The sequence below is a fragment of the Ahaetulla prasina genome, chromosome 1, assembly GCF_028640845.1.
Source record: "Ahaetulla prasina isolate Xishuangbanna chromosome 1, ASM2864084v1, whole genome shotgun sequence".
Classification (NCBI taxonomy): domain Eukaryota; kingdom Metazoa; phylum Chordata; class Lepidosauria; order Squamata; family Colubridae; genus Ahaetulla; species Ahaetulla prasina.
In genome coordinates, this window is record NC_080539.1 from 366,127,937 (window position 1) to 366,152,267 (window position 24,331).

The 24,331-nt window shown below is 42.8% G+C and overlaps 1 protein-coding gene across 2 annotated transcripts in view; it reads left to right on the forward strand.

Annotated features, from left to right (window-relative positions):
* The window catches only part of CRLF1 (cytokine receptor like factor 1), a 72,612-nt gene extending 48,339 nt beyond the window's left edge, over window positions 1-24,273 (forward strand). For both annotated transcript variants that reach the window (XM_058163480.1, XM_058163479.1), the window contains exons 5-8: window positions 4,638-4,795; window positions 13,108-13,276; window positions 19,510-19,685; window positions 23,182-24,273. In XM_058163480.1, the coding sequence (XP_058019463.1) occupies window positions 4,638-4,795; window positions 13,108-13,276; window positions 19,510-19,685; window positions 23,182-23,205 (527 nt within the window). In that variant the 3' untranslated portion in view covers window positions 23,206-24,273. The remainder of the gene's footprint in view (window positions 1-4,637; window positions 4,796-13,107; window positions 13,277-19,509; window positions 19,686-23,181) is intronic.
* The last annotated feature ends 58 nt before the right edge of the window (window positions 24,274-24,331 follow it).

Genomic DNA, 24,331 nt, shown 5'->3' on the forward strand with positions numbered 1-24,331 from the left:
GCTCCATAATCCATCAGTTTGTGGCAGTGGTGGGATTCAAATAATTTAACAACCGGTTCTCTGTCCTAATGATTTCTTCCAACAAGCAGTTTGCCAAACTGCTCAGAAAGTTAACAACCGGTTCTCCCGAAGTGGTGCGAACTGGCTGAATCCTACCACTGGTTTGTGGGGAGACATGTAGATTTGGGGTCTGAGCGTGCTCTAGAACAGAGGATGACCTGCCTTTCAAACCTGTGGGGTGAAACAGCTTTAAATACTTTGCAGGAAAAGATATCCCTGAAATTAGGAGGGAGATGGTTGAGCCTTTAGTGCAGTGTCTCTTAACCTTCACAACTTTAAGACCAGGAAACTTCAATGCTATTGCAATGCTCTCTACATGGGGCTGCCCTTGAAGTGCACCCGGAGGCTACAGCTAGTCCAGAATGCAGCTGCGTGGGTAATAGTGGGAGCAACTCGTTGCTCCCATGTAACACCAATCCTGCGCAGTTTGCACTGGCTTCCTGTGGTCTTTCGGGTGCGCGTCAAGATTCTGGTTACCACCTTTAAAGTGCTCCATGGCTTAGGACCCAGGCACTTACGAGACCGCTACTGTTACCTTTTGCCTCCCACCGACCCGTACGCTCACACAGAGAGGGCCTTCTCAGGGTGCCGTCCACCAAGCAATGTCGGCTGGCGGCCCCCAGGGGAAGGGCCTTCTCTGTTGGAGCTCCTATGCTTTGGAATGAACTTCCCCCTGGCTTATGTCAAGTGCCTGATCTTCGGACTTTTCGCCGTGAGCTGAAAACACACCTATTTATTCAAGCGGGACTGGATTAAAATTTTATTGGGGTTATTTATATTTTAAGATTTTAAATTGTTTTAAATTTTCGGCCACATTATAATATGTTTTCTTTTAATTTCTTTTAATCTGTATATAGTGTATTTTTACTTGGCTGTACACCGCCCTGAGTCCTTCGGGAGAAGGGCGGTATAAAAATCGAAATAAATAAATAAATAAATTCACAGAATTCCCCAGTCAGCCATTTTGGGCTGGCTGGGGAATTCTGGGCATTGAAGTCCACCGGTCTTAAAGTTGTCAAGGTTAAAAAAGTGCTAGTGGCAAGAGATAAATTCTAGCCAGTCATTCTCCATAATGACAATCCCTAACATATGTTGTGACCTCACATGGGATATACTGGACTCATTTGGCGAAGTAGAAAAAGTTCAGATGTACCGAGAAACAGATCTTTGACAACTCAGGAAGGAAGCAGTGAGCAGGAAATAGGTTATATGTGAGTGGAATTGCTCCTAATTTAATTAGGATCTTTCTTCTTTTTTTCCTGTGGGGCGTTTTGCTCCCTTCCAGACATACATTTGCTGTGCCTTAACTATTTCCCTTTCAACCTGCCCTCCAGAAGTTCAAATCTTGCTGGCACGAGCCAGCCACTAATAGGGCTGAGATGGGACAAAGCAGTGATGTATACTCCTCAATTTATGACCATAAGTTGTGCTGGTTGTTAAGTGATCATCACAGAACTGACCTTTATGATCTTTTTGCAGCCGTCATTAAACGAACCCATTGTTTGTAATGGATGTTTTCAGAGGTGGGTTTCAGCAGGTTCTGACCAGTTCTGCAGAACTGGTAGTGGAAATTTTGAGTAGTTCGGAGAACCAGTAGTAAAAATTTTGACTGGCACCGCCCCCATCTATTCTCTGCCTCCCAAGTCCCAGCTGATCAGGAGGAAATGGGGATTTTGCAGTAACCTCCTCCTGGATTGGGGTGGGAATGGAGATTTTACAGTATCCTGCCCCTGCCATGCCCACCAAGCCACACCCACCAAGCCATGCCACACCCACAGAATCGGTAAAAAAAAAATTTGAAACCCACCACTGGATGTTTTTTGGTGCAAACTGGAAGTAAATGCTGTTTCCCAGCAAAAAAACACCATAAATTGAGATTATGTGACCACAGGATACTGTAAATGGCCATAAATGCAGATCAGTTGCTGAACATCCAAAATGTGATCACGTGACTTTGGGGCGGACAGCTGTTGGAACAATGAACTGTAAATACCTTTTGAGGAGTCTGTTGTATCTTTGAACAGTCACTAAGCAGACAATTGTTAAGCAAAGCCTACGTAAATATAGTCTGCATTGTTGAAAGGAGGGGGAGTGTTGCGGTGGCCTAGAGGTGGAGCTCTTGCCTCACAATTGGGAGGCTGTGAGTTTGATCTTAGGTAAAGGCAGATATTTAACGCTGAATTGGCGACAGGAAAGGCATCCGGCCAGTAAACACTCAGCTCCATTCAGTTGCCTAGATTCCACCCTGCAAGGGATTTGGGGTCATTAATAGATGATAATGATTGTTGAAAGGAGGGGATACCATCCACATTAGCCAAGGAAGACCGTTCTATTTATGTACAACTGTCAGGCACAAAGAATCAGGACCATACCTTAAGTTGCAATTCAGAACATTTATTGTTCAAATCTATGCACAAGAATCTAGTCAAGCAAAGTTCCATATTAAATCATTTGTGGGAACGTAATGATTCTAGGCTGATGTCTCATTTAACTCCACCCCACCCACCTCTGCCTCCTCGTCTCCTACAACATGCAGTCAAATCCTGAACATGGATTAGAGCTTTGATTTCAGCTCGTCTAAAATTGGGCTGCAACTGGTAGTAACAATGGGGGGTGGGTGGGGAGACAAAGACCTAAAAGCACCACTGGTGTTAAAGAAGATGCTAAATTCATGGCTCTTTCATCCGTTGCTCTTTCCTTGTGGCAGACGCCGTGGTGATGCAGCTACTCTGCAAGATTTGGCCTGAATCCCTGCAGGCCTCCTTCTGGTTGGCTTCTGCAGAAGGATGAGCCTGTAGCAGCTAGAGCTGAGTCACAGAGGCACTTTTTGCGAGACCCACAAGTATCAGAGGACAGCGCAGGGGTGAAATCTACTTCTCTACTGGTTTGGAAGTGCATGTGCCGCGCCTGCCCACGTGTGGACCCTCTGCACATGTACAAACCCTCCTGCGCATGCGCAGAGGGTAAAAGCCGGTTACTTCCTGGTTAAAACTAGGAAATGATGACCGGGCGGGTGGGCGGAGCCTCGCGCTGCTGTCGCTACCGGTTCTCCAAACCACCCGCCGCCATCGCTACCGGTTCGACCAAACTAGGCCGAACCGGTAGCATTTCACCCTTAGGACAGTGGTTGTCCCCTTATAGGAGACGTCATTCTGGTTTTCCCTCTTTCCCAGAAGCAGCCATTTCCAGTGAGTCCTGTCAAAATGGCGGGCCTGGACTCCATTTTGCACAGGTGGTTCTCAACTTCCCAATGAAATATTCCACTAGGAACAAGGGGGCATAAAATGTTGAAGCATAGAGAGTTTGTCTGCAGTCAGCACTGCTTTGCTACGAACACATCCCTGGCAGAGCCTTTTCCCTCAATACAGGTAGTCCTCACTTAACGAACAGTGGCTTAGTGACCGTTCAAAGTTATGATGGATCCCCCAAAAGGGAAAGGTGGCCTTCGGCTTAACAACACTTCATTTAGTGACTGTTCAAAGTTTATTTATTTATTTATTTATTTATTTATTAAATTTTTATACCGCCCTTCTCCCGAAGGACTCAGGGCGGTTTACAGCCATGATAAAAACAACAACAGGATACACATAAAACCATAATTTAAAAAACTTATTTTACAAATGGCCGAATTAAAACATTTAGAATAAAACCCAAATTTTAAAATGTTAAAACATTGAAACTAATTAAAATCCTATTAAAATCTTATGCCAGTCCTGCGCGAACAAACAAATAGGTCTTCAGTTCTCGGCGGAAAGTCCGAAGGTCCAGCAGTTGCCGAAGTCCAGGGGGAAGTTCGTTCCAAAGGGTGGGAGCCCCCACAGAGAAGGCCCTCCCCCTGGGGGCCGCCAGCCGACATTGGCACTGAAAAAATCGGCTTATGACCAATTTTCACACATATGACTGTTGCAACATCCTGATTGGTGGCATGATTAAAATTCTGAATTTGGCAGTTGACCACTATTTATGAGGGCTGCAATGCCCCAGGGTCATGTGATCCCCTTTTGCGACCTTCTGCCAAGCAAGGTCAATGAGGAAGCCAGATTCATTTAACAACAACAATAAAATGTTACTAACTTAGCAACTGTGGGGATTCACTTAACAACCGTGGCAAGAAAAGTTGCAAAATGAGGCAGAATTCACTTAACTGTTTTACTGATTAACAGAAATGTTGGGCTCAATTGTGGTCATAAGTCAAGGACTAGCTGTACTGAGGACCCGATTTCGAAGTTCTGATCGCCATACACTTGCACACACATACACACACACACACACACACACACACACACACAAACATTACAGTGATGTGATTAAATTTTGGGTGCCTAGCAACCGGCTCACCTTTACTAATGTCTACAGAGTCCCAGGGTCACATGACTATGATTTTCTGTGGTTTTTTAAAATTGATTTCTGGAGTTTACTCTGTTTACAGCAAAACAAAATCACTGGTTCAGGCAACCTAAATAGGAGATAACTAGTATGACTGAAAGATGCATTTTGCTGTGCTTGCCTCCAGTTCTTTTTAAGTCTTAATCTTGATTTGAAGTCTTGACTTGTCCCCACTTGTCCCTGTTCGACAGTCACAACCGATCCACCCTCGGATGTCCACGTGAGCCGAGTGGGAGACCTGGAGGACCAGCTCAGCGTGAGGTGGAGTGCGCCTCCCGCTCTTAAGGATTTTCTCTTCCAAGCCAAATATCAGATCCAGTACCGGGTTGAGGACAGTTCAGAATGGAAGGTGAGCCGCCTTAACAGGGTGTGAAATTTATTCTGCACCAGGGCAACCATCAGCCTGAGTAATCCTGAACTGCAGGGTGGTGGGGCTGCTTCCACATGGACACGTGGTCCAAATTCGGGTGCTTGGAGACTCACAGGTAGTCCTCAAGTTAGTACAGGTACTCCTCGACTTACAACCATTTGTTTAGCAACTGTCCGAAGTTATAACGGCACCCTAAAAAAGTGACTTAGGATCGTTTTTCACACTTACAACTGTTGCAGCCTCCCGATGGTCACATGATCCAAATTTGGATGCTGGGATAGAGACAAGAGGTAGAAATGAGAGGGAAGTTTATGAATGTCAGTACAACAAAGATGTATAAAACTATGGATTTAATATGGAAAAATTTGTAAATAAGCTAAGGTAAGTAGAAACTTAGTTGAAGTTTTCTTTTATTTCCTTTTGTTTTAGTTTTGGTTTTGGTTGTATTATTGCAATTACCGTTAACATAGTACAGTTATAGTTATTAGCATGTATGTTATTTATCATTGATCTCTCTCTGGTTGTGTGTTATTTGCATTATAGAATAGAATAGAATAGAATAGAATAGAATAGAATAGAATAGAATAGAATAGAATAGAATAGAATAGAATAGGATAGAATTTTATTGGCCAAGTGTGATTGGACACACAAGGAATTTGTCTTGGTGCATATGCTCTCAGTGTACATAAAAGAAAAGATACGTTCATCAAGGTACAACATTTACAACACAATTGATGATCAATATATCAATATAAATCATAAGGATTGCCAGCAACAAGTGATAGTCATACAGTCATAAGTGGAAAGAGATTGGTGATGGGAACTATGAAACGATTAATAGTAGTGCAGATTCAGTAAATAGTTTGACAGTGTTGAGGGAATTATTTGTTTAGCAGAGTGATGGCCTTCGGGAAAAAACTGTTCTTGTGTCTAGTTGTTCTGGTGTGCGGTGCTCTATAGCGTCGTTCATTATCCTGAAATGGCACTGTCTCTTCAATAAAAAAAATTTTTGGGGGGGATTCTTGGCAACTAATTTTTATTTATGATGGTCGCCATTTCCCCAGGTCATGTGATCCACCTTTTGCGACCTTCTGACAAGCAAAGTCAATGGGGAAGCCAGATTGACTTAACAACCGCATCGCTAATTTAATTACGGTGATGCACTTAACAACTGTGGCAAGAAAGGTTGTAAAATGGGGCAAAGGCGACTTAACAAATGTCTCATTTAGCATGAAAAATCTGGGGCTCAATTGTGATCCTAAGGGAAGGGTTATCTGTACCACAATTGGGACCAGAATTTGGGAACAACTGCATTGTTAAGTAAGACAGTTGTTAAGTGAGTCACGCTCAATTTTATGACCTCTTTTGCCACAGTTGTTAAGTGACTCACTTCAGTTGTTAAGTGAATCATGTGGTTGTTAAGCAAATTTAGCTTCCCCTGTTAACTTGCTGGTTGAAGTTAGCTGGGATGAATAGAATAGAATAGAATAGAATTTTTATTGGCCAAGTGTGATTGGACACACAAGGAATTTGTCTTGGTGCATATGCTCTCAGCGTACATAAAAGAAAAGATACCTTCATCAAGGTACAACATTTACAACACAAATGATGGTCATAGGGTACAATTTAACACTTAATGATACAACACTTAATGATAATCATAGGGTACAATTGTCACAAATGGCGATCGCATGATCCCGGGATGTAGTAATATCCTGGACACACAAGGAATTTGTCTTGGTGCATATGCTCTCAGTGTACATAAAAGAAAAGATACGTTCATCAAGGTACAACATTTACAACACAATTGATGATCAATATATCAATATAAATCATAAGGATTGCCAGCAACAAGTGATAGTCATACAGTCATAAGTGGAAAGAGATTGGTGATGGGAACTATGAAACGATTAATAGTAGTGCAGATTCAGTAAATAGTCTGACAGTGTTGAGGGAATTATTTGTTTAGCAGAGTGATGGCCTTCGGGAAAAAACTGTTCTTGTGTCTAGTTGTTCTGGTGTGCGGTGCTCTATAGCGTCGTTCATTATCCTGAAATGGCACTGTCTCTTCAATAAAAAAAATTTTTTGGGGGGATTCTTGGCAACTAATTTTTATTTATGATGGTCGCCATTTCCCCAGGTCATGTGATCCACCTTTTGCGACCTTCTGACAAGCAAAGTCAATGGGGAAGCCAGATTGACTTAACAACCGCATCGCTAATTTAATTACGGTGATGCACTTAACAACTGTGGCAAGAAAGGTTGTAAAATGGGGCAAAGGCGACTTAACAAATGTCTCATTTAGCATGAAAAATCTGGGGCTCAATTGTGATCCTAAGGGAAGGGTTATCTGTACCACAATTGGGACCAGAATTTGGGAACAACTGCATTGTTAAGTAAGACAGTTGTTAAGTGAGTCACGCTCAATTTTATGACCTCTTTTGCCACAGTTGTTAAGTGAATCACTTCAGTTGTTAAGTGAATCATGTGGTTGTTAAGCAAATTTAGCTTCCCCTGTTAACTTGCTGGTTGAAGTTAGCTGGGATGGTCACAAATGGCGATCGCATGATCCCGGGATGTAGTAATATCCTAAATACATGCCAGTATTGATGATGTGGGCTAAGTTCCCATATTTGGGTCATATGACTGTATGGATGCTGCAATGGTCATAAATGCAAGGGCTGGTCAAGAAAAGAAAAGCTGTAGAAAAATAGAAAAGAAAGAAAAAAGATACAAAAAAGCGGCTCGCAATATTCTTCACAGCAGTTATAAGTACAGATGAAGCTTTAACTTATATTTTATTTTATTTATTTATTTATTTTGTCAAGTGCATATTAGATAATATATAGAAGTATAAGCATGAATTGAATATATAAAGTGAATACAATTAAAGGGAACATTAGGACAGGGACAGTAGGCACGCTGGTACTCTTATGCACGCCCCTTACAGACCTCTTAGGAATGAGGTGAGGTCAACGGTAGCCAGTCTAAGGTTAAAGTTTTGGGAATTTTGGGATGAGACCACAGAGTCAAGTAGACATTAACAGCTCTGTTACTGAAGTCATATTTTCTGCAATTCCAGACATTAACAACTCTGTTACTGAAGTCATATTTTCTGCAATTGAATTTGGAGCGGTTCACTTGTATCTATTGTGTGCTCCTGTATTATTGTGGTTGAAGCTGAAGTAGTCATTGACAGGTAGGACATTGTAGCAGATGATTTTATGAGCTATGCGTAGGTCATACCGATATTTCTTCATATTTCTTCATATTTGAAGTTTAAGTAACAAACATTTCAGAGCCAACTTGTTTTCCTTCAGAAGTGCGTGTTAAAAGTGCGCGTTTCAACTGACTGATTATCCTGCCCTTAGGCCCTGTACCTTGGTACATTTTATGAATTGAGCTCCTACTGTTCAAAATAACCGTGACTAGACTTAATACAGCTTACTGGAAAGTAATGAGAGAAAGACTGAAGGCATGTCCCCTAAAATGGCTGATGGATTTTTAGTTTTTAATAAGAATATTAGGAAAATAATCAACAGAGTCTATCTTAATTACAGAGAGCAAGAGAGTGCCAATGTAATATATAGTTTATAGCAGTGATGAAATGTAAAATTTGTTACTACCGGTTCTGTGGGCGTGGCTTGGTGGTGCGGGTAATGTGACTGGGTGGGCGTGGCCAACTTTTTATTTTTTATTTTTAAAAGCATTTTTTCTACAACCTCTTCGGCCAAAGAGGTTGTAGAAAAATGCTTTTAAAAGGCTCTGACGATCCCAGCTGAGCCGTGCGATCATCAGAGGCTTTTTTTTTACTTTTAAAAACATTTTTTTAGCCAAAGAAAAAATGCTTTTAAAAGTTAAAAAAAAAAACAACCTCTGATGATTGCGCAGCTCAGCTGGGCATGGGGGGGGGGCAGGGATTTTTGCTATCGGTTCTCTGAACCACCCACCGCCATCGCTACTGGATCGGGCGATCCGGTCCAAAGCAGGAGCATTTCATTCCTGGTTTATAGCATTTATTTTATTTCATTTAAGAACATTTATAACGCCACCTAACTGACTCTCGGTGACTCTGGAGGACTTACAAAGATAAAAACCCAATATAAAAAAATAAAAAAGCAGTAAACCCCCCCATCTCCCTGGCAACAACAAACAAATAAGCCACTTATGGGCTCCATTTCACTCTAGGGTCCCCAGGCTCGCTGGCAAACCCAGGTCTTCAGAATCTTGCAAAAGAGTGTCGAAATGAGGTCCAATCGTATCTCCACAGAGATGATATTCCATAGGGACGGGAGCAGAAGTGCTATTCAACAGGTTCTGACAGGTTCTGGAGAACCGATAGCGGAAATTTTGAGTAGTTTGGAGAACCGGCAAATACCACCTCTGGCTGGCCCCAGAGTGGGGTGGGAATGGAGCTTTTGCAAAATTCTTCCCCCAGGAGTGGGATGGGAATGGAGCGTTTGCAGTATCCTTCCCCTGCCACGCCCACCAAGCCATGCCCACAGAACCAGTAGTAAAAAAAATTGCATTTCACCACTGGACGGGAGCCACCACAGAGAAGGCCCTTCTTCTTGGTCCCGATAGATGGACCTCCTTAAGGGGGCATGAATTTCTTAAATCACAGCAAAAACAGGAATTGGATTTGGGAGATAGGCACCTGATAGGGTGTCTGAGGGTGGGTATCAAAAAAGTGAAGGACTGCTTGAGGTCCCATCTCTTTTTCACACGTGTCAGAAGTGTGTAAGTCACCTTTGTCAATAAAATCTGCTTATCCATTATAATCTTCCTTGCTTTAAATTCCCATCCTGTACAGGATCTGATTGCCCGTTTTTATTTTTAAAAAGTTGGTTAAAACAATTTTGTTTTGCTAGAGATTTGAAAAATAACAACGTTAAAAGAGCTAGGTTTGGGCTATTGATCTGTTTTGTTTACATGAGTATTTATTTCCTGGCGTTTAGGAAACGCGGGACATGCATTTATTAATTCTATTTTTTAATCTTTGTTTCGTACTGCCAATTGTCCAAAGTCTTGAGGATAGGGGCAGGATAAAAATGTAATAAACAAATAGTCGAAGAAAAATAAAGGCACACTACAGAAAGAGAGCTAATTGGAAACATACAATGGAAACAATACAGTAATTACAAGAAAAATGTAGAACTGGGATTAATGCATAAACTGCCTTTGAAAACAGTAAACTGTTTTACAATACACCCCCCCCAAAAAAAGCTCAAGTTAGAGTGGATAAAGTCATATATTGGCTTCTTATCTTCCACCAGACCTTTAGTTAAAGTTTCTATGTTCCCCAGCTGTGTAGCAATTTGGCCTAAAGATTAAGGAAAAGGGGAAGAGGCCTGGAAAGGAAAATTATTGCCAATCTGAGCAGATGTGACATATTCACTTGTACTCAGATTAAAATTGAGGAAGAGTATCCCAAAGTCCATGAAAAATTGAGAAGAGAACAAGGGAGGGGATTTCTGGTGAAATATCAGCTTCTTCACAAGGAAATAAACAAAAATAAAATGTGGTTTTGTAAAAAAAATAAATAATAATAATCCATAAATACCAGCTCTTTAAAAAATTGCTTATGAGCCAAACATCCTTGCCCCAAGGGGATAATTTTTCTAAAACACAGCTCTGGGCTCCGCTTCAAAACTGGAAGGAGGGAGATATTAAAAGCAAAAAAAAATTTTTGTCATACAGATTGCAATGCTGTAACCATGAGGGACCAAAAAATCTTGAAAAGGTTTTTTAACATCTAAAATCCCAGTGAAGTGATCAAGTGGGTTGGTTACTTGATCTGAACTGCTTTAAAATTGTATGCTTAAATTACTTTTAGGGGTAATAAGTAAGCACTGGAAACCAGTTTTTCCATCGTTCTTAAAAACTGGCATTTTTCAAGTCCCAGAATATATATCGCGTCAACCCAAGTAGACTGAGTGTATTTTTTTCCATTAAATCATAACGCATTTACATTACGTTATGGTCCTTAATTTACGACCAAAAGAGGCCCCACAATTTTGATCATGACAGTTCTAAAATGAGTCACTACATAACCAGACCTGATTTTACAACCTTTTTTTGCTGCAGTTGTTAGGTGAATACTGCGGTCATTAAGGGAACCAATAGTTCATTATGGCTGCTAGTACCAAAAATTGGAAGTAAATGCCAGTTTTTGATAAAAATATCATAAATCATGATAACATGACTGCAGACAATTGCAAATGACCCTGAACGCAGGTGCCCAAAATGCATTTATGTGATAGCTGGAGGGGCCCTGGATGTTGGAACTTCAAATTTTGGTCATAAATAGCTTTTTCAGAATCTGTCATAATTTCGAACAGTTGCTAAGCGACTGGTCGTAACTTAAGGCCTACCTATGTTTGACTTGGCCTTTATTGTACAAACTTTCCATTGTGATTTGTCAAAGCTGGCTAAAACTAACCCTGTCTTAATGCAGTTTTTCTCAACCTTGCCAGTTTTAAAATGCCTGGTCTTCAGTAACTCCCAGAATTCCCAGCCAGCCATGCTAAACTGGGAAATTCTGGGAGTTGAAGTCCAAACGCCTCAAAGTTGCCAAGGTAGAAAAACACAGCAAAAACTCTCTCTGTTATGTTCTTTGTATTCTTTCTTTCATCTTTTATATTTCTTTCATCTCTTTTTACAGCTGGACTTTTTATAGTTTTAGTCATATTTCAGACTTCTGACAGATGTTCGTCCTCCAGAAAAACAGGCCCCCTTTACAAGCCACGTTGTGATGGCTTTCCCCTGATCAAAGTTTTCTCCTCCCTTCAGATCCAATCCCTCTTTATGTGCAAAAAGGTTAAGAATCATAAAAATAGTTTGATGTTTCTAGATACCCTAAAACTCTCAAAACGTTTGGTAACAATTTTTCAAAAATCTGAGTGTCTATATTTATATTATAGGCATGAGAGAACATACTCTCTTCTGCATCACTGAAAGTTTTCCCATTTATAATTTAATAAATTAATTAATTCTATAATAAAAGTATCAAACTATTTAAAAAAAGATGAGAAAAAATAAGATATTTTCTTACGGAAAATGTTTTCTTAAAATAAGAAAAAAAATTAAGCAAAAGGAAAGAAACAGAAAAAGTAGTAAAATATTAGGACTTCCACCTCTTTTCTATCCAGTAACCATCATATTCTTTCCTTTGTTTCTTCTCTTACTTTATACTTCCCTTCCCCTTCCCTTTTAACCCTTTTGTAACTCCCAAATCTATAAATCATCAACTCAGCCTTTTTTCCTTTCAATAAAAAATCCTTAGATTTCTAATCTTTTTTTAAAAAAAGCATTTATCATTTTTTCCCCTAACCTCGAGAATTGTCTATTTCTGCGACTCCAAATCTCAACTAACAAATGCTCTGTCCTACACATTGGCAACAAAAATCAGAACACCAAATACAAGCTGGGCGGAAACGACCTCGTAGACGACCCTCACTCTGTTAAGGACCTTGGAGTACTCATCTCAAACGATCTAAGCCTCAGAGTTCACTGTAACAGCATTGCCAAAAGGGCATTAAGAGTTGTTAACCTAATTCTGCTAAGCTTCTTCTCCGGTAACATTGTACTGCTAACTAGGGCATACAAAACCTTTACTAGACCAATTCTTGAATACACCTCATCTGCCTGGAATCCACACTGTATATCGGACATTAATGCAATTCATGAGAAGAGTACTCCACTCCAGAGGTATTTCACGAGAAGAGTACTCCACTCCTCTGCTCACAATAGAATCCCTTATGCCACCAGGCACGAAATTTTGGGTTTGGACAACCTGGAACTACGCCATCTATGGTCTGAACTAAGCATAGTACACAAAATTGTCTGTTACAATGTCCTATCTGTTAACAACTACTTTAGCTTCAACCTCAATAATACACGGGCAAACAATAGATACAAACTCAAGGTAAATAGTTCCAAACTCGATTGCAGAAAATACGACTTCAGCAACAGAGTGGTCAACACCTGGAATGCTCTACCGGACTCCGTTGTTATATCTTCAAACCCCCACAGTTTCAACCTTAAACTGTCTACCATTCCTAAGAGGTGCGTGAAGGGCGCATAAGCACACCAGCGTGCCTCCCGTCCCTGTCCTACTCTCCCCATTTATTTGTACTCCTTTCCTGTGTTCATGTCCGTGTTTATACTTATACCTGTTATCTTGTACACGTTTGACAAAAATAAATAAATAAAAATAAAATAAAATAAGATTTTGGTGGATGGAAGAACCAGGTCTCTCTTAAAAACTGACTTTCCCTTTCTCTTGCTAGGTTGTCGACAATGTTAGCAACCAGACATCATGCCGGCTGGCAGGCCTAAGGCCCGGGACGGTGTATTTCGTCCAAGTCCGCTGCAATCCGGTCGGTATCTATGGTTCAAAGAAAGCCGGCATTTGGAGTGATTGGAGCAACCCAACGGCGGCCTCCACGCCTCGGAATGGTGAATAGGACCAATTTTCCACCCTTACCTTTGGCAAAGGGGGGGCCCCTGGTTTTTTCTAAGCAGCATAGAACCCAAAGGTGCTTTTTCAAAAGGCAACTGGACTTTCTGGTTTTTTTTTCTTCAAAGTCATTTCGTTTCTCATCCAAAAAGCTTCTTCAGCTCTGACTGGATGGTGGGGAATGGAAGGATTTATTTTCCTTGCAGACAGCTGGTCATTTGCATCCTTTTAGCGAGTCACTGAGGCCACCTGGAGGTCTACCCGAGTAGTGCAAATGGGTGTGGAGCAGGGGTGAAATGTAATTTTTTTTACTACCGGTTCTGTGGGCGTGGCTTGCTGGGGGGTAATGTGACTGGGTGGGTGTGGCCAACTTCTTTTTTTTTTTTAAACTTTTAAAAGCATTTTTCCTACAACCTCTTTGGCCGAAGAGCTTGTAGAAAAAATGCTTTGAAAGGGTTCTGACAATCCCAGCTGAGCCACGTGATCATCAGAGCCTTTTTTTTTTTACTTTTAAAAGCATTTTTTCGGCTGAAGAAAAAATGCTTTTAAAAGTAAAAAAAAAACCTCCGATGATCGCATGGCTCAGCTGGGCATGCAGGGAGGGAGGGAGGAGGGCAGGGATTTTTGCTACCGGTTCTCCAAACCACCCACCACCATCGCTACCAGATCCGGTCCGAACCGGGAGCATTTCACCCCTGGTGTGGAGCCTTTTTGGAACTGTTGAAAGGGCTGTGTTGTAGATTGGAAATAGATGATGTTGTATTCTTCCCCCTTTGTTGGGAGAGGGCTGTTCAATTTTGACATAGACGGTCTCTTTGACTCCTCTTCCAAGCCAGAGGTCTTCTCTGTCCAAAATGTAGACTTTGCTGTCTTCATAAGAGTGGCCTTTGTCTTTTAAATGCAGATGGGCTGCTGAATCTTGTCGCGATGGGTTTGTTCTCCTATGTTGTACCATGTGTTTAGGAAGGAAAAACCAGGAAGTTTAGCTGCCTCTTGAAAAAGCACCTTTGGGACAACCGTGACCTGAATGACTGAGAATCTCCATAGCCTAGAACTAAGAAGAAATTTCCGGACAGGGAGAACAATTAATCAGTGGAATGGCATGTCTTCAGAAGTTGTGGTTGCTCCATCACTGGAGGCTTTTAAGAAGAGATTGGGCAGCCATTTGCCTGATATATAGGGTCTCCTGCTTGAGTACTGGGCTGGACTAGAAGACCTCCAAGGTCCCTTCCAACTCTATTCTTACAAAAGTACAGTAGAATAATATGTTCCTCCAGCTAAAGAACGACGATGATGATCAACCCCAACAGTCCGCTGCAGGTTATAAACCACAGCCTAGCACCGTGATGGAGAACCTTTTCAGGACTGAGTGCCCAAACTGGAACATGGGTGCATGTTTGTGCATGTTTGTGCATGTGCGTGCTGGAGCACCGGAAACCCAAAGACCAGCTGGCTGGTGCACTCATTCCTGGTTTTTGAGCCATTTTCCAGGCTGTTTTCCGGGCCATTTTCATGCCGTTTTTGGGCCATTTTTGGGGCCAGTTTCAGGCTGTTTTCTGGACCATTTTCATGCAGTTTTGAAGCCATTTTTTGAGCCAAAAACGGCCTGGAAATGGCCCAGAAACAGCCCAAAAATGGCCTGAAAATGGCCCAAAAAATGGCCCAAAAAAGGCCTGGAAAACTGCCTGGTTTTTAGCTGTTTTCAGGCAGCTTTCTGGTGCTCCAGCACCCGCGAAGACCAGCTGGCTGGTGTGCATGGAAACCAGAAGAACAGCTGGTAACCGTGCGTGTGCCCACAGAGAGGGCTTTGCATGCCAAAATAGATATTTTTTGTGAGGGGGCGGGGATCCCCAGCCTAGGGTTGGGAGAAACTAAACGGTTAAGTAAAGGGAGAAAGGACCTGTCCCAAAATCACCCAGCTGGATTCTGTGCCTGAGAGGAGATGTCGTGTCCCCCTCCCCCTCCGACAGCCGGGTCTGGGAAGTCTGTATCAAGCGTGGCCACGAAGCCTCTGCAGCTTTGCCAAATTCCTTTCAGATTTCTCAGGCAGGCAGGAATCCAAGGTGTGACTTCAGCAAACCAGATGAGACTTTGCTTGACTCAAATTGCTTGACTCAAGCTGGTCTTTTATATAGGCCATGGGATGTGGCTCCATGACTCAGCACTTATCTAGGCCTGCCCCTCCCTTCCTTTTGCTGACGTCGCCTCTCAATTCTTCGGAAGCGGGGATCCGTCCACTGTGAACTCCCTTCCTCCTGATCTGCTGCCGGCAATTCTAGCACGTGGCTGGCTTCGTGCTCACACGCTGTGGGAGTGAGGTTTGTTTGTTCATTCCTGACATTCTGTCTGGGGGCTGGAGGCGAGCCAGGCCGTTCCTCTTCATTATCAGACTCTGAATCGGATAGCAGGAGATGGGAGGGGCCTGGCTGAGGAGAGGAGGGCGGGCGAGGCACAACAGGGGATTTGTTTTATTTCAGCACCTTCACGTCTGAACCGCAGTGGTTCTTTGGGCTGAGATTACCTCAAAGTTACCTGGCGAGCTTCTGTGGCTGAACAGGGATGGAAACTAGGTCTTCCTATTCTGTTCTGTTTTACTGGCTAGCGGTCTGGTCACCACAGGGAGCCCCGGAAATCCCCTAAGTGAAGCTCCTGCTCCTTCGCCAGGTGTTTGTTTTCTCAGCTTTCTCTTGGTGGCTTTCTTGGGCACCCTTCCAGCTTAAAGCTCAAGAGCTCCTGTCAGGTTCCTCTTCCAAGAAATCTCGAGCTGACCTCCTCAGAATCCGATTCTGTGTCAGGAGTAGATTTGGGCTTTTAAGCCACGAGACTCGGAAGAAATCTGGGTCTTGCGGTTACCCTGCACCTGGGTTTCTTGCTCCAAAGCCAGCTGAGAATCCACAAAGACTTGGACCTCAAATGTTGCCTTGACTCCTCCATTCTTCCCAAGCCTTCCCACATAACATTCATCTCCTGTCCGCCTGGCTGGGGGGGGTGGAGGGAAGGAAGGAAGGAACGAGGGAGGATCGGCAGTTTCCCTGAAGAGAACATCGTCTTCATTTCCTCACGTTCATTGAATTTATCTCTGTCTGGATGACTTAGATACTAAGGATGGGTTGAGGATAAATTGTGCGTGCGGAAGAATAATTGAGATGGTTTCAGGAGGATGTTGGGGAGATAAATGAAAGCAGGCAATCTTTTTTTTTTTAAAAAAAAATACAGGAATGAAATAGGCAAAACACAGGTGGATTTACTCCTTGCGAAAAAGAATAGTTGAGCATCTAAGGTTGCCCTTATATATATTTTTTTGCTAAATTTTATTTTGATACCATTATACTTGGCTTGACCTTGGGAAGTGAGATTGGCTTTCAAACAATGGTTTAAAACGGCCTTTCCACATAACACACACTAGATCAGGGGTCTCCAACCTCGGCAACTTTAAGACTGGTGAGATCATCAGTGGCTTCGGTGTGAGGTACCAGCTGTACGCTGATGATACTCAGCTGTACTTTTCCACACCGGGCCACCCCAACGAAGCTATCGAAGTGCTGTCCCGGTGTCTGGAAGCCGTACGGGTCTGGATGGGGAGAAACAGGCTCAAGCTCAATCCCTCCAAGACAGAGTGGCTGTGGATGCCGGCATCCAGGTACAGTCAGCTGCGACCGCGGCTGACTGTTGGGGGCGAGTCATTGGCCCCGATGGAGAGGGTGCGCAACTTGGGCGTCCTCCTGGATGGACGGCTGTCTTTCGAAGATCATTTGACGGCCGTCTCCAGGAGAGCTTTCTACCAGGTTCGCCTGGTTCGCCAGTTGCGCCCCTTTCTAGACCGGGATGCCCTATGCACGGTCACTCACGCTCTCGTGACGTCTCGTCTGGATTACTGCAATGCTCTCTACATGGGGCTCCCCTTGAGGAGCACCCGGAGGCTCCAGTTAGTTCAGAATGCGGCTGTGGGGGTGATAGAGGGAGCCCCTCGTGGCTCCCATGTGACACCCCTCCTGCGCAGACTGCACTGGCTACCTGTGGCCTTCCGGGTGCGCTTCAAGGTTTTGGTAACTATCTTCAAAGCGCTCCATGGCATAGGGCCGGGTTATTTACGGGACCGCCTGCTGCTACCGAATACCTCTCACCGACCCGTGCGCTCTCACAGAGAGGGACTCCTCAGGGTGCCGTCGGCTAGGCAGTGCCGGCTGGCGACGCCCAGGGGAAGGGCCTTCTCTGTGGGGGCTCCCACCCTCTGGAACGAACTTCCCCCAGGACTTCGTCATCTTCCTGACCTTCGAACCTTCCGCCGCGAGCTTAAAACACATCTATTTATCTGCGCAGGACTGGATTAGATTTTAAAATTTAAATTGGTTTTAAATGGGTTTTATTATGTATATTGTTATTTTTTAATTATTCGGCCATTTGTAATAAGTTTTTTAATTGATGTTTTATTTTGTACTTATATGTATATTTTTAATTTGGCTGTGAACCGCCCTGAGTCCCTAGGGAGATAGGACGGTATAAAAATATGAAAAATAAATAAATAAATAAATAAGACTTGTGGACTTCAACTCCCAGAATTCAGGCTGAGGAACTCTGGGAGTTGGAGTCCACAAGTCTTAAAGTTGCCGAGGTTGGAGACCCCTGCACTTGATCATAGTTTCTCAATCTTGGCAACTTGAAGACGTGTGTGGACTTCAACAGAATTCTTTACTGGCCAAGTGTGACTGGACACCCAAGGAATTTGTCTTAGGTCCATATGCTCTCAGTGTACATAAGGAGAATAAAATACATTCCTCAAGAATAAAAAGATACAACACTTAGTGATAGCCAAGGTTACTACTAATCAAGCTATCAAATCATACTAGGAAACAAATAAAAACAATACAATGGAAGTTGAAGTCCACACATCTTAAAGTTGCCAAGGCTGAGAAACACTGCCTTACATGGATACAATATCTTCTACGGGTGTTAAGAACACTTAGTTGTGTAGTCACCTTGACCCACTCTGTGGTCCCCCCTGCAGATTTTAATAATTTGAGGGAGCTGGCAACTAAATAGCAGTAGCTGGTCCGTAGCCCAAAAAAGACTGCTATACTACATGCTGCTACACCTGGCACCTTTCAAAGGCACCTGTGTAGCATCTGGAAGCAGCTGTACAGTTAGATGTTTAGATCCAGCTGGGCTGCTTTTATCGGGTTTAGTTATTTATTAAATGTGCGTAGTAGCTTAGTACATCAATTTACTCCTAGTAACTGTGCTATTCTTCCTGCGTAGCAGTACTCTTCTGCAAATTTGATTACAATTATTTATTTGTTTATTTGTCAAACACAACAGTATATAGAAGTATAAGCATGAAATAACCATACGAATTGGATACAATCGAAGGGAACATTAGGACAGGAACGGTAGGCACGCTGGTGCTCTTATGCACGCCCCTTACAGACCTCTTAGGAATGGGGTGAGGTCAATAGTAGATAGTCTTTGGTTAAAGCTTTGGGGATTTTGGGAAGAGACCACGGAGTCTGGTAGTGCATTCCAGGCATTAACAACTCTGTTACTGAAGTCATATTTTCTACACTCAAGATTGGAGCGGTTCACATTAAGTTTAAATCTATTGTGTGCTCGTGTATTGATACTGCTGGGGCAGAGAACGTGAGTAGGTTGGTAAGCTGGTTTATACCTTTTCTGTAGGTTTTGTAGAGGCATCTGATTGGTTGTTGCAGGAAATGGAAAGGAAGCTGGGCTAAATAAATCTTTTTTGATCCAGCGGAGCCCTCTTCTTCCTCTCCTTCTCCTCTTCTCTGCTTCTTCTCATCCTCATCTTCTCCTTCTCTGCTTCCCCTCTTTTTTCTTTGCTTCATTTTCTTTTCTTCTCTTTTCTCTTCTTCATTTCCCCTCTTCTTCCCATCCTCTCATTTTTCTTCCCTTCTTCCTCTACTCCTTCTCCTCCTCTCCTTCCTCTGCTCCCGCTTCCTTTTCTTCTTCCTCTCCTCCTCTTCTCTGCTTCCTCTCCTTTTTCTTTGCTTCATTTTCTTTTCTTCTCTTTTCTCTTCTTCCTTTCCCCTCTTCTTCCCATCCTCTCATTTTTCTTCTTTTCTTCCTCTCCTCCTTCTCTTCTTCCTCTCCTCCTCTTCACCTCTTCTTCTTCCTCTCTTCCTTCTCCTCTAGCATTCAAAAGTAAAGAGTTTTGTGATTCTCCCCACACCCCTGGCAGAATATCCCTTGTCAGCTTTCACTTCCTCTCTTTCAGGACGGACTCCGGGAGTTTGCGAACCCAAGAACGGAGAACATAACAACACGCTACGCCGAGAACTCAAGCAGTTCTTCGGATGGATGCGCAAACATGGGACTTGTGCCAATTTGAGCATCAAAATGTACGATCAGTGGCGGGTGGCACTGCAGAAGTCCCACAAAACACGCAACCAGGTAGGATACCTGAGTTTTCAATGGAAAGCAAGGGGAATCGTCCGGTCGGTATAAGGATGGGTGTAGAGCACTCACTGACTCCAAATTTTTTCCCCCCAAAGTTTATTGGGTTTTTTATTTTAAACATATACCGTTTCCCCGAAAATAGGAGCCAACTGGAAAATAAGTCCAGCATGATTTTTCAGGATGCTTATAATATAAGCCCTACCTCCAAAATAGGGACGCGGTGGCTCAGGGGCTAGGATGCTGAGCTTGTCGATCGAAAGGTGAGCTCCCATTACTTGTCCCACCTTCTGCCAACCTAGTGTTGTGGCTCCCGCTCCCGAAACTGGCCCCATGCCCGAAAGTGCCTTGGAGCCGGGCCTGCTGCCAGAAAGTGACTCGGAGCCGGGCCTGCTGCCAGAAAGTGACTTGGACAGTGAGGAGGAAGGGCCGTCAGGACTTACCTCGGAAGCACCAGCCTCCCTGGCTCAGCTCCAGGAGCCAGAAGCAGGCCAAGCGAAAGAGATAACGAGGCCTCCATCCCCTGACTCTTTCCCCCCCAGGCCACGCCTGCAGACCCAGTTGACAGCAATCAGGCTTGGCTCAATCCCAGGTTTCATAGGCAGGAGAGAAGGGAACAACAGAAGCAGGGGAGGGGCAGGCCTAGGAAGTGCTGAGTCATGGAGCCACACCCCACAGGATATAAAAGGCAGCAAGAGCTGGTGTGTCTCTTTGTATCAGGCAAATCCACGGATTGACTAGAGCTGAAGGTTGTGACTCACCAGCGTCTTGGCAGCTAACGAGGGCTCTTGGCAGACGCTGGCTCTTTTGCTGCCAGAGCTGATAAGAGCCGGCTAATTAAGCCATCGTTCGGACGGAGGCGAGGAGGACATAACACCTAGCAGTTTCAAAAGCACGTAAAAATGCAAACAGAAAAAATAGGGACCACCTTTGGTGGGAAGGTAACAGAGTTCTGTGCGCCTTTGGCGTTGAGTCATGCTGGCCACATGACCACGGAGACGTCTTCAGACAGTGCTGGCTCTTCGGCTTTGAAACGGAGATGAGCACTGCCCTCTAAAGTCGGCAACGACTAGCACATATGTGCGAGGGGAACCTTTACCTTTACCTTACCCCCAGAATAAGCCCTAGTTAAGATGGTCAGCCAGATGGATGCATTTAGTACCATATTTCCCCCCCAAAATAAAATCTAACCAGAAAATAAGCCCTAATGGGTCTTTTGGAGCAAAAATTAATATAAGACCCGGTCTTATTTTCAGGGAAACATGGTATCAACATCAATACATGAACATGTGTGGTCTCTGGGTATAATTCACGTTATTACAAATAACAATAGTTCTATTGTTACATTAATCAAACATATAATCCTAATATTAATGTACTTGATTATTTTAAAGTAGTTATTCAATATTTCAATGTTCCATTCTAATGTCAGTGATCTTGAACATATGTAGTAATATCTTTCACTCTTATCTTCCCATTTAATTATTACTTATTTTCAATTTATATCGAAATGATCACTACTGATATTCCCTCTAATTCTTATTTCTACCTCTATTCTGACTTCTAGTCAGGTCACTCTTATTAATCCTAATGTTAAAACACATATTTATGCTAACACATAGTCCTTTATATAAAGGTATATATTCTTATTTCTATCTCTATTTCTAGTTTTTAATCAGGCCATCATTATATTAGAAAAAAGAAGAAAGAAAAAGGTGGGGGGAGGAAATCCCGTAGTTTTCGGAGTATAAGACGCACCTTAGTTTTTGGGGAGGAAAATAAGAAAAAAGCTGATTGGCAGGTGGATTGGCCTCCCGAAATACCCCCAATCAGCTGTTTCCAGAGATGAATTTTAGCAAGTTTTCTTGGTTGTGAGTTCTGTGTCTTGCTGTGCCTTTTTTTGCTTTTTCTTTCTGCCTCTGAAACTCTGTTTCAGAAAAAACTTTTTTCTGCCTCTGAAAAGCCTCCAAAACAGAGCTTAAGAAAAAAAGCCTCTGAAGCTCTGTTTGGGGGCTTCTTTTCTGAAGCTTCATTTCTGATGCTTTTTTCAGTCTCTGAAACCTCCATTTGAGAAGCTGGGCGGGGCTACATTCTGGGGTATAAGACACTTCCAGATTTTCACCCTCCTTTTTTGGGGAAAAAGGTGCGTCTTATACTCTGAAAAATACGGTAGCTCAATTCTATCCATCAACCTTTGCCCGTTTTAATACTTCAATTCTTATTCGTTTTTTGGCTTTCCTCCCATACTCCTCTCTTGGATCTGACTCCAAATGTTGACTTCCCTATTCACAACTGGTTGGAAGGCATATCTGCTAACCTGAAGTTAAATTGGTTTTTCTTTTTAATTTTGGATGAGGCAAAATTGAATTGACTTGGCTGGCTAGTGAAAATTATTGAGGACTAGAACCTTATAGGTAGAGAATTTAGCTCACATTAAAAAGAGGGCAATGCTCAAACTGTAGGCAGAATTTGATCTTACAGTTGCAAAGTCTATCCTTTTCGTTTGCAAACTTTGATTCAGTATTTAGGAGGCAACTTTGTAAAAAGGCATTTTCAAATTCTTTAATTATCAATGAAAAGACCCACTGGTTTACATATTATTATATTAGACCCTTATCCCATTTTTAAATAAATGTATTTTGGTCAACTCAAGAAGGTGAACTACGCTTAATACAGATAGTCCTGAACCCAAAATTTCTGTCGCTAAGCGAGACAGAGGTTAAGTGAGTTTTGCTTCGTTTTATGACAGCTGTTAACTGAGTCACTGCAGCTGTTAAGTTAGTAACACAATTTTTAAGTGAATCTGCCTTCTGCATTGACTTTGCTTATCAGTAGGCCACAAAAGATGGCGGATATGAAAACCAGAAATTGTTTGTGACGGTCTCATAGAATAATAGAAGAAGAAGAATAGACTAAAGACTGGATTAGACTAGACTAGACTAGACTGGAGACTGGAGACTAGACTAGACTAGACTAGACTAGACTAGACTAGACTAGACTAGAATAGAATAGAATAGAATAGAATATAGAACAGAACAGAACAACAGAACAGAACAGAACAGCATGGAGAATAGAATATAGAATAGGCTAGAACAGAACAGAACAACAGAACAGAGAATAGAATATAGTATACTATATAGAACAGAACAACAGAACAGAACAACTACAGAATGGAGAATAGAATAGAATAGAATAGAATAGAATAGAATAGAATAGAATAGAATAGAATAGAATAGAATAGAATAGAATAGAATAGAATAACAAAGTTATTGGGGGATCTTGGAGGTCTTCTAGTCCAATCCCCTACTTAGGCAGGGGAACCTGTCCTATACCGTTTCAGATAAGTGACTGTCTAGTCTCTTCTATAAAAGTGGGTGGTCTACAAATAATGATGCAAATAAATAGGGATGGAGATTCGTTAATTGGGGAAGGGGAGAATGCTATGGAGCCACTGCTGACCGTACCTGGTTTTAACTCTCTTTTTCCTCACCAGGTCCTGTCCAGTGACAAATTGTAGCTTTGATGGATGGTGGAACCAGGACTTTAGCTTAAGCCCCAACCCGGTTGCTGGATTCAGGCCTGCCAACGATGCACACAAAGGAACTCCAGAGCAGCCATAGTCCAGGTGCCTCGAGCGGCATTGCCAAGGTGGTTTCAACCACCACTAACGCTTTTTCTGCAAGCTAGCTAGAAGCTGGGCAGAAGTCGGGAACCAGCGCCTCTTCCCCCAACTCTAAACCAGCTTCTCACATACGATGTTTTTCAGCTGAGTTGAACTTTCGAGTTTCTAATTAGTATATAAAGGACTTCTCATTTAGTTGAAGAAGTTGCAAGGGGGAAAGAGCTCTTCGCGCCAGCTTTTTTTTTTTTTTTTAACAGTGCCAAGATTTTTTAAAAATCTGAAATCTATCCACCTCTCCTCTTAAGCATAAATCATAAAGAGGTTTCGTTGCTTCAGGATAGTCGTTTTCTTCTCATACTCCTCCATTATGAAATTGGAATCGGCAGCCAGTTGAAAAGCGGAAACGGCTAAAGGACCGAGCTGGGTAATCAGGAAAAAAGAAACAGGTTTACATTTAACCTCCAAATTGGTTGTGAAATTTCATAGATTTTTTTATTCTTTTTTTTTTTGTATGTGCTCTGTTGTTAAAATTATCAAGTGTTCAATATCTGTTTTATATCCGAAGCTGTGATTTAGGCTGTTCTTTTTTTCCTCTCTGCAAATCTGGGTGGTTTTGTACCCAGAGCTGAACCCATCTTTTGAACTGATGTCCACCTGCCTCTCCTTTTAACTGGGCTAAACCAGCATCTTTGTTTCGTGATGCGGTGGCTTAGAGGTGGAGCTCTAGCTTCACAATCAGGAGGCCGTGAGTTCGATGCTAGGTAGAGGCAGATATTTCTGTCTGGGCACGGTGAGAATAATTCCGCATTGGCGACAGGAAGGGCATCCGGCCAGTAAGCCCTCAGCTGCATTCAGTTGCCCAGACTCCACTCCGGAAGGGATTATGGGGGTTGTTAAAAGATGAAACCAGCATCTTTGTTTCCAACAGCATTAAAGGCAAAACATTGGGGGCAAAGACCACGATCCCATTATTTGTTGCTTTCTGCAGTTATTCAAAGGTAACATGCCACTGACCATGGAT